Source organism: Hyphopichia burtonii (assembly GCF_001661395.1).
Source record: "Hyphopichia burtonii NRRL Y-1933 unplaced genomic scaffold HYPBUscaffold_8, whole genome shotgun sequence".
NCBI classification, from domain to species: Eukaryota; Fungi; Ascomycota; class Pichiomycetes; order Serinales; family Debaryomycetaceae; genus Hyphopichia; species Hyphopichia burtonii.
In genome coordinates this window covers 349054-361559 of record NW_017963735.1, presented here as the reverse complement: position 1 = coordinate 361559, position 12506 = coordinate 349054, and the positions used below count along the sequence as shown (strand labels likewise).

General features: G+C 36.3%; 7 protein-coding genes across 7 annotated transcripts; 1 reads left to right on the top strand and 6 right to left on the bottom strand.

The window, feature by feature from the left end:
- Nucleotides 1-56: 56 nt before the first annotated feature.
- HYPBUDRAFT_163456 (FMN-dependent alpha-hydroxy acid dehydrogenase) lies at nt 57-1233 on the bottom strand (the record flags this gene model as incomplete). The annotated part of the gene is made up of 2 exons (XM_020222619.1): nt 57-1116; nt 1195-1233. 2 exons carry the CDS (start codon nt 1231-1233, stop codon nt 58-60), a joined length of 1098 nt encoding a protein of 365 aa, XP_020074264.1.
- A 786-nt stretch (nt 1234-2019) lies between these two features.
- HYPBUDRAFT_8112 (uncharacterized protein) lies at nt 2020-2895 on the top strand (the record flags this gene model as incomplete). The annotated part of the gene is made up of 1 exon (XM_020223712.1): nt 2020-2895. The coding sequence occupies one exon, from the start codon at nt 2020-2022 to the stop codon at nt 2893-2895; it is 876 nt and encodes a 291-aa protein (XP_020074263.1).
- A 93-nt stretch (nt 2896-2988) lies between these two features.
- Nucleotides 2989-5239, bottom strand: HYPBUDRAFT_144244 (alpha-mannosyltransferase; the record flags this gene model as incomplete). The annotated part of the gene is made up of 1 exon (XM_020219875.1): nt 2989-5239. The coding sequence occupies exon 1, from the start codon at nt 5161-5163 to the stop codon at nt 2989-2991; it is 2175 nt and encodes a 724-aa protein (XP_020074262.1). The 5' UTR covers nt 5164-5239.
- Nucleotides 5240-5580: 341 nt separating this feature from the next.
- Nucleotides 5581-6733, bottom strand: ALG5 (dolichyl-phosphate beta-glucosyltransferase). The gene has a single exon (XM_020221867.1). The coding sequence runs from the start codon at nt 6667-6669 to the stop codon at nt 5677-5679; it is 993 nt and encodes a 330-aa protein (XP_020074261.1). The 5' UTR covers nt 6670-6733; the 3' UTR covers nt 5581-5676.
- Nucleotides 6734-7028: 295 nt separating this feature from the next.
- Nucleotides 7029-8351, bottom strand: HYPBUDRAFT_114369 (mRNA triphosphatase; the record flags this gene model as incomplete). The annotated part of the gene is made up of 1 exon (XM_020219041.1): nt 7029-8351. One exon carries the CDS (start codon nt 8349-8351, stop codon nt 7029-7031), a length of 1323 nt encoding a protein of 440 aa, XP_020074260.1.
- Nucleotides 8352-9090: 739 nt separating this feature from the next.
- Nucleotides 9091-10311, bottom strand: IDP2 (isocitrate dehydrogenase (NADP(+)); the record flags this gene model as incomplete). The annotated part of the gene is made up of 1 exon (XM_020219034.1): nt 9091-10311. One exon carries the CDS (start codon nt 10309-10311, stop codon nt 9091-9093), a length of 1221 nt encoding a protein of 406 aa, XP_020074259.1.
- A 540-nt stretch (nt 10312-10851) lies between these two features.
- On the bottom strand, nt 10852-12116 carry KAR4 (Kar4p). The gene is made up of 2 exons (XM_020221866.1): nt 11437-12116; nt 10852-11253 (listed from the first exon to the last, which is right to left on the bottom strand). The coding sequence occupies exons 1-2, from the start codon at nt 12079-12081 to the stop codon at nt 11002-11004; spliced, it is 897 nt and encodes a 298-aa protein (XP_020074258.1). The 5' UTR covers nt 12082-12116; the 3' UTR covers nt 10852-11001.
- Nucleotides 12117-12506: the final 390 nt, after the last annotated feature.

Below are 12506 nucleotides of genomic sequence, written 5' to 3'. Positions count from 1 at the left end.
AATACATGAAATTCAGCTGGAAATATCGTAGGACATTGCCTTTCTATATTATATATGCTAATGAAACCTGGCTAAATCAAGGTAATTTTCATTTAACTGATCTAAACGGTTTACTCCTAATAGTCTTAAGCTTAACTTGATTTCATCATTTAAAATTTCAATAGCCTTTTTAACTCCATCTTTACCGTAGATAGATCCACTATATAAGAAGGACCTACCCAAACCAACTCCGTTGGCACCAAGACACAATGCTTTGACCACATCATTACCTCTTCTGATACCCCCATCTACCAATACTTCAATCTTGCGATAATAACCGTTTGCCTTGAGGTATGGTACGACTTCAGCCAAGACTTGAATTGTAGGGCGAGAAGAGTCTAGTTGTCTGCCACCATGATTTGAAATAATAATAGCATCAATACCCAATTCGGCTGCTTTTAAAGCATCTTCTTTAGTTTGGATACCTTTTAAAATAATTTTCAAGCTGGTGCGTTTTCTATATTCTAATAACGTATTCCAATCAAATGATGGATCATGAGGCATTCTTTGAGCCCTAAATCCTTTACCTAGCTCCCGGTCTTCTGATTCTCTTTTTCCTAATTGTGCAGTATCAATAGTGAATGCAATTGAACTTATATTACCTAATCGTTCTGCTTGCTTGATTTTGTCGAATGATCCTTCCTTTCCAGTAGAGCTGATATATATTTGTAACCATTGTGTTTGGTCAGAATGGGCTTCGCTTTCAATTTCTTCTAATGTATATTTGGACATGGTAGGTATCATGTAAATTAAATTTGCTTCTCCAGCTGCTCTGGTGTAGATTTTCTCTGCCAATGGGTTCCCCCATTCACTATTTGCAAATGCCGTAATGTAAATGGGTAATGCAGTGCTTGTTCCTAATAACCTAGTTGATGTATCAACGTTTCTCACATCTTGCAAAACTCGGGGCTTAAAGAATATTTTGGAAAATGAACGTATATTTTCTCTCAAGGTGATTTCATCAAGCGAACCTGTTCTATAGTATGCCCAAACTTCTGGTTTCAAAAACTTACTAGCAATTTCCTCAAAATCGTTAAGATTTATCACTTTTTCAAGTGGAGGCGGAGAACTAGTCAACTTCAATTGTTGTTGAAGCTTGCTAATGATTTCGACAACGACCTCTTTCGGTATCTCGTCTTGGTCAAGCTGATATACTTTTCCATTATGAACTAGAATGGTATGATCCTGGGTCATTGCTGGTTAGGTCAAGTCAGAACTCTCTGGTCATCGTCTCGAAAATATATACGTTTTTTTCTACATCTCACGTCATTTCAGCCACAGTTAGTGAATTCGTCAACTCCTTATCAACTCAACAATTCTCGTAGTATCTTTATATTGAACATCTTCAACTTCGCTTAATACAAAATGGAGTCGACGATTTTAAGTCGAGAAGGTTGCAAATCAATCTTCGCTGCGAAAAATTAATCAAAAACTGCAAAAAAAGAAGAGTCTACAGCACGATGGTTTCCATTATGGTCTCCCACTAACGTACTCAGCATCGCTCTCAGCAGCTTAATAATTATTGATCGGACGGGTAATCATGCTTTATGCTGGATATGGCCGTAGACGTTAATTTCGAATTTGGGGTCTTTATGCAGACGTTTATTCAAAGCTAACAAAAAATTACAATTTTTAAAAAGTTTGCTAAAATCAAACTTGAAAGGACAAAAAGGAGACTAACATAACAAGATAAGTCATTTAGCTTAGGTATTGAGTTTGATTTTACATAAAAAGCAATAGTAATTACATAAAAACTCAAAGAATTAAGGCAAAGAGAAGCTCATTAGGAAATGGAAAAGCATCTTTAGAGTGTGGTCATACTCGGAATGTCGCTTAAGCTTATAGTGTTGTTACAAAGTTGGGGTATTACCACCGGGAGTGGGTTTGAATTTATATTCAACGGTGATTTTAAAGATCAAAATGTTACATTTGTGAATTGAAAAAACTTTTTACTACACTTTCTTTTAAACGCCCTTAGAAATGAGTAGGAAAGCAAGAAGAAGTAGAAAAGAAAAGGATCACAGTGAGTTGGATACCAAAGAGCCCTCAAGCAAGAGACAACCCTTGGACCAATCTGTTCAAATGAAAGAGAATGATTTGCAGCCAAAACCAACCTGTATTCTAGGCGACTTCAAAAAGATATACAAAAATACAGAAATTGAAGACATTATTCTACGGGCATTAAAGGAAATTAGTATGAGTAGCAAACAAGCCTGTATGGATCAGATTGCTAAGTATATATACCAAGGAGAATATGAACCTAGCTTGTCTGATGAAGATTTTTCGAGAAAAATCAACTCGACTCTCAAAGAGGAATTCAAGAAGAACAAGTTGAAACCTGATAGAATCTGGAATATCTTTCTTCAGATGTATATGTACTACTCAAACCTAAAATTTGGAGAGTTGATCTTTGATGGTTACTTAATTATAGAGTTTATGTACCAATACCTTAAAGATAACTGCTCAAGTGCAAGATATTTACATCAAGGTTTAAATATTCTCCATGTTGTTGTTAATAAAATTGACCAGCGAGAATTCACTTTATACAACGGGTTTGAAGAATGTTTAATTTTTGTTAATCTGTATGATCACTTACCAAAAATCCCCCAGTTTGTGTGTGTAAACGGGGCTCGTCAAGCCCTAGCGTCAATAAAGGGGCCTTGCGGTTTATCCGAAACAGATAATAATTCGAGCTATTTCATTTCTTCCATAATGATACTTTACCTAGAATTTGTCAGACGGACAAAGCAAACGAACGGAAAGAAAAGTAGAAAAATGTTCCTTTATTTACTAAGTGATGAAAAGAAGAAAGTATATGGCTCATTAATTAATTCTATCTTTTATAGTGAAAAATGAAAAAATATATTTGTTCGTGAATTACATATCTTAATATATAAAAACCTGAAACTATCTTGTAGAAACTGGATTCAAAATGCTAAAAGCCAAATTTTACACAGAAGTTAATTTAGCTGAATCTTTGTTGGTTGAATCTCGTTTTAAAAATTCAACAAACAGACTAATCTTTTTGCAAACATCCTTTTGATTTAGATTAGCAATATCGTTCCAGAATCGTTTACTATCGAGTGCATCACAAACAACCCATTTTGCAATTGAATTGAATTTTAATTCCCAATCTTCATTTGAATCGAACTCTTTATTATATTTCCCGGACTCTCCTAAAAATCTTTGAGTATAAACTTTTTCTTTAAATTGAAACTTATATTTAGGGGACAAGTTTCTTACTGGGTTGATTTTTGGTTTATGTACATGCAAAAACAAGACCTCGGGTAGTTTATAATCTTGACCATTATTTGAATTTTTCATATCATCCAAAAATGATTGAAACAAATCTCTTGTGTAATCGTTATCTTGAAATGGATAGAGTCTAATGTCCATGTTTTTCCCCTTGAGCCATTTTTCCCAATCTTCATAAAACTTGATTGAAGTCTTTGGATCATGTTGAACCATTGTACTTTCTTCTAATCGAGAGTTTACCTTACCACTTTTCATGTATTTCTCTTCATAACCAGCAAACCAGACATGGTAATTATTAAGATGATAAGGTTCATTCATAACGTGTAAGGCTGGTATAAAAGTTCCACGATCACCACTTCCAAAAGTACCTTGAAATAATAAACGGTAATAATGGGATTTACCATAAATATTATAATATAATGATAAAACAAAACTACGGAAATGTTCTTTTTTAGAAAAAACCAATTGACCAGTTTCTGCCCCAATACCAGGAGGAGTACCTTGTAAATCATGAAAGAAAACTTCATTATCGATATTTTTTTTAACATATTCTCCATAATCCTGATCATTTTTTAAACCTTGTCTTTTAGTGGGGGGACCACTAATTTTAAAACGGGCAATATCATAGTATAAAGGAGAAGTACCTTTATGCCAAATATCTGGCCATAATAAGAATTTGGAGGAAAGAAAAGGTTCAGAAAAAAGTAAGTAATCGGGGTTTCTAATAGGCAAGTTATCAGCGTCAAGGGCAATTATGTTATCAAAACTTGAAACCAATAAACCGACAACTTTGAACTGGAAACTTGATAACTTGAGTTTTCTGTACAATTCATCCCCAAGTTCCTGCTGTATGATCTTGCACCCAGCATTATATTTAGGTAATAGTGTTTTGCAGATGTGATCATCATAATCTTCGCTATCATTAAGGATGATTTCCACCGGTAATTTTGAACCTAATTCACGTAGTTGAATCAAAGTAATGATGGCACCAGTCATGAATACACCCCCACCATTAATCACAATCCCATCTCCACTATAAAACTGGGGTAAAGGTGGATCAAGATTATGCAAGGCTTTAACCAAATTATCATGATTATCTTGTAAATCTTTGAAAACATCATCCTTCAATTCTACTCTTTCCTTAGTTAAAAATTCTTTAGTATAACCTGGATTCAAAACTTCACGAAACATATTTCCACCGATCGAATCACCCTCTTGCATTTTAGGAATCGATTCGGTTTTCGGTTTGAAAGCAAATATCAAATCATTGAATATAAAAGACAAGTAGTTTTGCTTATTAATTTGGCTATCGACCTTACTGGATATTAGAGAATTGAGATTGGACGCCTTTCCATCGCCATCATCATTTGCATCCTTCAATATATCATTGATTAAAGACTGTTTTATCTCCTTACTATGGTCAATTAAGAATTTCGCTTTCAACTCCTGGAATAAAGTATACGATTTTTCCAGTTGACGAAATATTTGCTGGGTGTAATCCTTATCGACTTGGGCTTTTAGTTCCTCGATGTATCTCTCTTTATACTCATCAGAGACTTGCTGTTTAATCTTTTCTGCTATTTTCTTACTTTGTTCAGAATCTTTCAATCGTTCGGACAATTTGGAGATAACCTCTTGTTCACTGAGACTCCCCAACTGTTGGGACTCAACAATCTTGCTCAATTCCTGGTCATTGGAAACCAAATTGTTCTGTAAGACATAATACTCCGATTCCCCAGATGGTGAATAAATATAAGATTTTTCTGAATTTAAAGTATAAAAGTATCCGAAGAAGAGTATATTCCCGAAAATGAGAACGATAATTATACCAAGATGGGATTTTTGCACTAGTCGATGATATAGCGACATCACGGGTATTATGATGGAACAAAATAAGTACTTAAGAAGACCCTAAAGTAAAGAATACCTCTAAATTAAAGAATACCTCTAAATTACTTTGAACCGGCATGAAAAACAAGTTTTAATACCGTTGCAATTCAAAAATTTCTTAACAAAAAGCTAGAAATAAACCCGGTGATGCAAGGCTCAATCTCAATTTTCGTGGCTCATATAGGCTTCTGAATTATGAATTATTTCTTATAATCACTCAGGATACTTCTTTCAATAAGGGATTTAATTATCTATAACTTTTACTACGAAATGAAGAAACGGGCTCAATACTGAGTCTGCTCTTTTAGTGGTTCTGCTTGCACCCAAAAGGAGCTTTTGAGCACTTCCAACAAACCTATCTCTATAAATTCTACTGAAACTAGGACAATTGAATGCTGTAATTAGGCTAGTAGAGCAAATGCTATTGTACAAACGGGATATAAAGAGAAAGGAAAAAAAACTGTACGGATATTTAAAATATCTGCTAATGAATTATTGGTGTTTCTTTGATAATCGTCCGCATTCATTGAGTTTATAGGTTCCGATTAGATAGGCTATTCTGGTGACTACCAAATCTATGGCCATGCCAATGGAGTCTTTTGCCAAGTCGATTTTGGACCCGTCGATTTCTTGCCAGTTGACTGGAACCTCTTGCATTGCAATACCTTGAATCTCACATAGTAATAAGACTTCAACGTCAAAAATCCATCTTTCGGTATGCATATGGGGGAAAACTTTTGATACTGACTCTTGGTTGAACATTTTGAATCCACATTGAGTATCTTGGATTGCTCTTATTCCAAAAATGTAAACCAAGGTATGTAAACCATACATTAAGAAGTTACGAATAAAGGATCTTTTAACAACTGCATCAGTATCCACCATGTGGGATCTTGAGCCAATAGCAACCCCTGGCTTGTTGCCTAGTTGGTTTAACCAATCCATCAATTTCTTAACGTCAGAGAACTTCGTAGCCCCATCAGCATCAGCAAAAAGGGCCAATCTACCTCTTGAATGTAATAACCCATGAGTGACAGCACCGCCTTTACCACGATTTGAGCTCAACTTAATTACTCGAAGGATATGAGGAGCCAATTTCAACTGGGTGGCCTTACGCAAGGCGTAATCATCAGTGCCATCACTTGATCCATCATCAACAATGAGAATTTCATAATTTTCCTTATAGTTCTTATTCAAATACTCCGTGGCTTCATCGAGCATTTTACCCAATCTATTGGTTTCATTATAACATGGAATCACAACACTCAATTCAATACTTCCTCTGCCATGTAAGCTTTGATCTTTCAATCCAACCTGCGAAGTCAATCGAGGTGGTAAATCATAGCTATTCTCAGTGAAATCGTTGGTTATATACGTCAGTTCACTCGGTGTTTCAAGTCTTGGGATATGTGAAAAGTACAATACAACACCATAGACGATTGCCAAACCCAATGCTATCAAACCTGTTAAAATTATATAAATCATTATGTTGTATCTGTCTATGAACGAGTTTTAAAAAATGCAACGAAGAATTGAACAGTAAACTAACAAATTAAACAGAAAAAAAAAAAAAAAAAACAACGGCCAAAGAATAGTTCAAATCACTAACCTCTGAATCATAAGATCTGATGATAATGAAAAGATCTATCTTGAAAAGAAGAGTTACTAACAAACCCTGGTGTTTTTCAGTTGGAAGCTTAGAATTTGAGTGCGTTCGACTAAAAAAACGCTCGTGTTCATTTGGCTGCGGCAGGGGTACGGATGTTTTTGCAATGGTAATTACTATATAACTACAATAACGCCATTACTGGGACAGTCTTTAATTAAGTATAATACATAGGGGGTTAATGACCTGCACTGGCCAATCTGGTGACCCTGTTGTTCAAACATCTGGCGTTGTTTAGGAAGATTTCCACTAATTCTTCGAATCTGATATTATCGGAACCATCTTTAAACTTATCGAAACCTGTGAATAATTCGTGAACATCGATTTCCAATTCAGCTTCGAAAGATTGGTCATGTTCAACTTGGGTTTTACCCAGTTTGGTTTTGATTTCTTTTGGTCTTAAGACTCTTGTCATATCAAATCTTGTCACTGTTGGACGATGACTCCAAGAAGAACGTTTTTTCAATCTAGTTATAGCAGGTTTATTATTTTTTTGAATTGGTTCTATACTATTTTCAGGAACTGGATGTTCGAAAGATAACGAGAGTCTCAAGTCATACATAGATGAAGGATTATGGATATATAAGTCCGAGATTCTTTGTTTATGAATAGCCATATATCTTGGAGGATCTAAATTATTATCTTTTGAGACTCTGATTGATTTTGGAGTTTCACCTCTTTGAGTGATTTGATAAATGTCATCGGTTATATCAGTTTCTAATGTAGAAAATTTTCTTTTTGGGATTTTTGAGTTTGATTTTTTCAATTCTTCTTGGTATTGTTTTTCCAATTCATCTAAAAAACTTTTCATATCATTCCAACCAACTTCATGAACACCGGAATCAAAGTATATTGCTGAGGTATTGGTGTAGATACATTCGGTGGAAACATTAATATCTAGTCTTCTACCAGCGGCTTTATCCATAATTGTACCAAATTTCAATTCTAATTCAACGTATTTACGATTTATATGAGGAATCTCGATGAAATTAGCATAAACCCATTCTGCAATTGTACGCACAACACTTGGAGCAGGTATAGTATTTGTTATTGAACATTCTAAATCAACACTTTCTGTAGTGGAACGATTGAAAACGGATTTATCAGTTAACGATGAGCCTTCAATACCACCATTAGCAAATTGAATTGGTTCATCATGAAACCCATTAGAAGAAGAATTAGGACGCCATTCTTGAGCCCAAACCGGTGGTTTCAGATATCTACGGGGTTTTGATACCGTTGACTTGGAACTCGATTTAATTTTTTCAAGTTTATCAATCTCATTTGGGTCCACCAAGGAGCTAGATCTATGACGGTCCTCTCCCTGTTTCGGCAACTCATTAGATTTGACCGAGCTAGATTGTCGACTTACATTTAATATAGTTTCTTTACCGGTATCAATATCGACATCTTTATCATTGGTAATATCAGCGATGGAATTGCGTTGAGAAGCTTTAGGACCTGCATTATTAAGAACGGGAGATACAATGGGCGATATCATTGGTTTGGAAATTGAACTAGTTGGTGATTGCAGCGATATACTAGAAGGTTTATTTTCAGTAGATGATTGATTCAAATTATCATTTAATAAATTATTAATTGAGTGTCTTTGATGAGTTGATATATTTGGCCTTATCGATGGAGACTGTTGTGATGAAGTATTAGGGCTAACTGAGCTTATTGATGAATTTATACTATTATTATTAAGATTAGTATTTATTGGAGGTAAGGATTCTTTCGTTTGAGGAGGAGTTGGATTTTTACGATTCACCAGTGATTCATTATCACTTGGTGGTGAATCATTATTTAAGATCGACCCAACGTTCATCTTGCAGCAGGGCGGAAGTTACACGGGATATGTACTTGAAGTATTCTGATGACGAGACAAACAACCTTAAAGTATGGAGAAGAAAAAACGGTTAAAAAATTGGAAAAAGAAAGAAAAAAAAAAATAAATAACAAATAATACTCTTTCTAGCCGAGTTATTCCAGATTCCCAATATAGTACAAAACAACAAGCGATGAATAAAGTCAGTTAATGTCGACACGATGTAATTAAGGGTCAGTTTAGTGGTTTTCCAACCGTTTTCAAAAAAACGAAAATTCAAAAAAATCAAAAAAATTCAAAAAAACAAAATTGAACAACGAGCACGACCCCCTACGGAGAACAACACCCGTACACCACCCGAGACTACTAGTATACTACAAACACTAATGATATAATGAATAAATAAAATTACTTATAAGCTATCGGATAATCTTTTGGCGACGGCTTCGATGAAGCCTTCGGTGGTGACGTAGGAAGATCTTTCTGTTTTACCTTGGGCCAAGGCCAAATCTTTAGTCATGGTACCGCTCAACACGGTATCGACGACTGCTTTTTCCAAAGCTTCACCAAACTTGACCACGTCGGGAGTGGAGTCCAATTCACCTCTCTTGATCAAACCTCTGGTCCAAGCAAAGATGGAGGCAATTGAGTTGGTGGAGGTTTCTTTACCCTGAGTCCAATTACGGAAATGCCTGGTGACGGTCCCGTGAGCAGCTTCGGTTAAGGTGATTTTACCACTGGGGGTCATTAAAACCGAAGTCATTAAACCCAAAGAACCAAAGCCTTGGGCGACAATGTCTGATTGGACATCACCGTCGTAGTTTTTCATGGCAATGACAAAGCCACCCTTTGACTTCAACATTTGGGCAACCATATCATCGATTAAACGATGTTCATACCAGATGCCCAATTGGTCCATGGTTGATTTATATTTGGTGTCATACAAGTTTTCGAAAATATCTTTGAAACGACCATCGTATTTCTTCAAGATGGTATTTTTAGTCAGGGAAAACAAATTCAATTTACGTTCAATTGCAAATTTAAAGGAAGATTCTGCAAAATCGGTGATTGATTCATCGGTGTTATACATTGACAATGCCACCCCCGGAGCGTCGTAATGGAACACCGGGTAGCTTTGAGTTTCTGACCCGTCATCGGGTTTGAAAACAAGCTCCAAGTTCCCAGCTTGCGGGATTATAACGTCAGTGGCCTTGTATTGGTCTCCGTAAGCATGTCTACCAATAATGATTGGCTGTTCCCAAGTAGGAACAATCCGGGGAATATTATTAATAACAATTGGTTCTCTGAAAACAGTCCCTCCCAAAATATTACGCAAAGTACCGTTTGGTGATAACCACATTTTCTTCAAGTTGAATTCTTTAACTCTAGCTTCGTCGGGAGTGATTGTAGCACACTTAATCCCAACCCCGTATTTTTCAATGGCCTTAGCAGCATCATTGGTTACTTGGTCGTCGGTTCGGTCTCGGTATTCAATACCCAAATCAAAATATTTGATATCAATATCTAAGTGAGGGAGAATCAATTGCTCTTTAATGAGCTTCCAAATGATTCTAGTCATTTCGTCCCCATCTAAATCCACAACCGGATTCTTAACTTGGATCTTACCTGCCATTTTACAATAAAAAAACTTTCTTATAGTTAAAAAGCTCAATTCTTTTCTACTCCTCAAGCGGATCCTGGCTATTTATATACTTTCGCTCTTTAATCTATTAGGAAACCTACAGAGTGACTACCCCGGAATTTAGTAACCCCATACCAAAACACGTCAAATCCCCAGATTAATACCGCGACCAATTGCACCGGCCACTGGCTTGGGCCACTAGCAGGGGCCTCTAGCAGGGGCCAATAGCATTGCCCAATGGACTGGTCGTTCAGCTCTCCGGCACAACTCCGAATGATTAGTATTTGTTCAACTGTGAATGGTTGGAATTGTGGAGTCTTTCACTACGAGGGGATCGGTATTAATTCAGCACCGGATAATTCCGCTTTGGGCAAAGGTTCCCGCGGAACAAATCTGCTGGGTTTATCCGTCTTTCTCCGAGCGAAATAAACACCCGTACATTCAAGCTACAAGACTACTACCTAACCTATTAAGATCTGTAAGTAGTATGACTGTTCGATCTCCATAAGGAGATGCGAAGGTCTTAATAAAACAAATAATACTACTGCTACGACTAGTGCATTACCGAATAGATTCACTTAACTAGTTGATTCACGGTTCGTTATTGTGCCAGGCAGTAAGCTCTGTAACTCCGTATGCTCTGACAACGGAAGGTTGCGAGTTGCCTGACAGGGTATGGATTTAGATAGCCAGACGTCGATAGTAGCAGTGGATTGCAGCCCTAATGGGAAACTGGATGTACGGAGGTTTCCCTTTGGGTCGTGCACCAACGACCCGAGCATGGGTTACCCGGAGCTCTGCTGGGAAAAGTTTTCCAGTATAAATTCGAGTACTAAGTAGTAAGTAGAAGTAATAAGTAGAAGTAATAAGTAAAAGAATAAGCAAAAGAATAAGCAAAAGAATAAGAATTGATATTAACAGCCAGTTTTCAATGTATGTATACTATACTGAAGAAACCGGTAGATTCGTTATGATGATAACTTAACTCAGCTCACTCAGAGTCTCTGACGATGCTGATAACACCCTTTTTCCAACATTCATCAAACTATCTGATACTGAATCTACTCGAATCGATTATTATTGTATGTCGTGTATTTACTAACATTATTCAACCAGGACTGGACTTTTAGGTCTCAACTCTTCTATTTCGTTTGTTTGACTAACCAAATATTGGGTAACTGATTTTTGTTTAGTAGCAAGATTGATTTTTTTGTATACAAGATTTGACTTTGAATATAATTCCTGTTCAAAACTTTGTGGATCAAAATTATCTAATAAAACATCCGGACTCATGATCACCCAGCCAGGCCGTAATTTGATTGGTAAGTTATAACCGGTTTTGGTTGGAATGATATGTAATCTTCGATTCAGATTTGAAAAATTCTCGGTGACTTTGTAAATGGCATCGGGGACCGCATTGTTATTTGATTTGATTTCCTGAGGTGATTCAATCTGCAAATCAGTATCGATATTGCAATGAATCAAATGACTATCTGTAGCGCGTCTTACGGTTCCAGTAATACACATCCAGCAATGCCATTGTTTCTTGGTGAAGATCGATTGATCCACGGTTTGATCGACTCCTGGGAAAAACGGACTCTGTTCATCAATTGGGATGAATACCAACTCTTCCAGTCGGCGAAATTTCTTATTCCAATTATCACTGTTGAGTAATGTGGTCAATTCTTTGATTTTATCAGTAGTACCCCAAATGAAAAGAAACCCCGGCTTATTTATCAACTTATAAAGTGGTAGTTGCATTAATACCGGTAAAATAAACTGATTTTCAACCAACGCTCCAATCATGATAACATCAAATTGTAGATTATATTGAGTAATCCATTTATTCAAGGTTGATATGATTTGCCCACTTTCAACTTTACACCCAAATGGTTTAATTCGGTGTTTTCTGACTTGTTCTTCTTTTAACATTTTCAATCTTTGTAACTTGGGATACCCTTCGCTAGCATTACTAACATTCCGGATGTACTTCAACGGTGACTGCCCCAGATGAATATACCGATTCCCATAATCATTCTCAACCATTTCTCCGCCAATCCCATCACTGGTCTCTTGCTTGACCGTTGCTTCAACTTTACTCGCCGTTTGCTTGTCTGGAATAACACTTTTATTCTTGCCAAATCTATTATAATGATACTTATCGCTAGCTACTTCCGCTTTGCCAA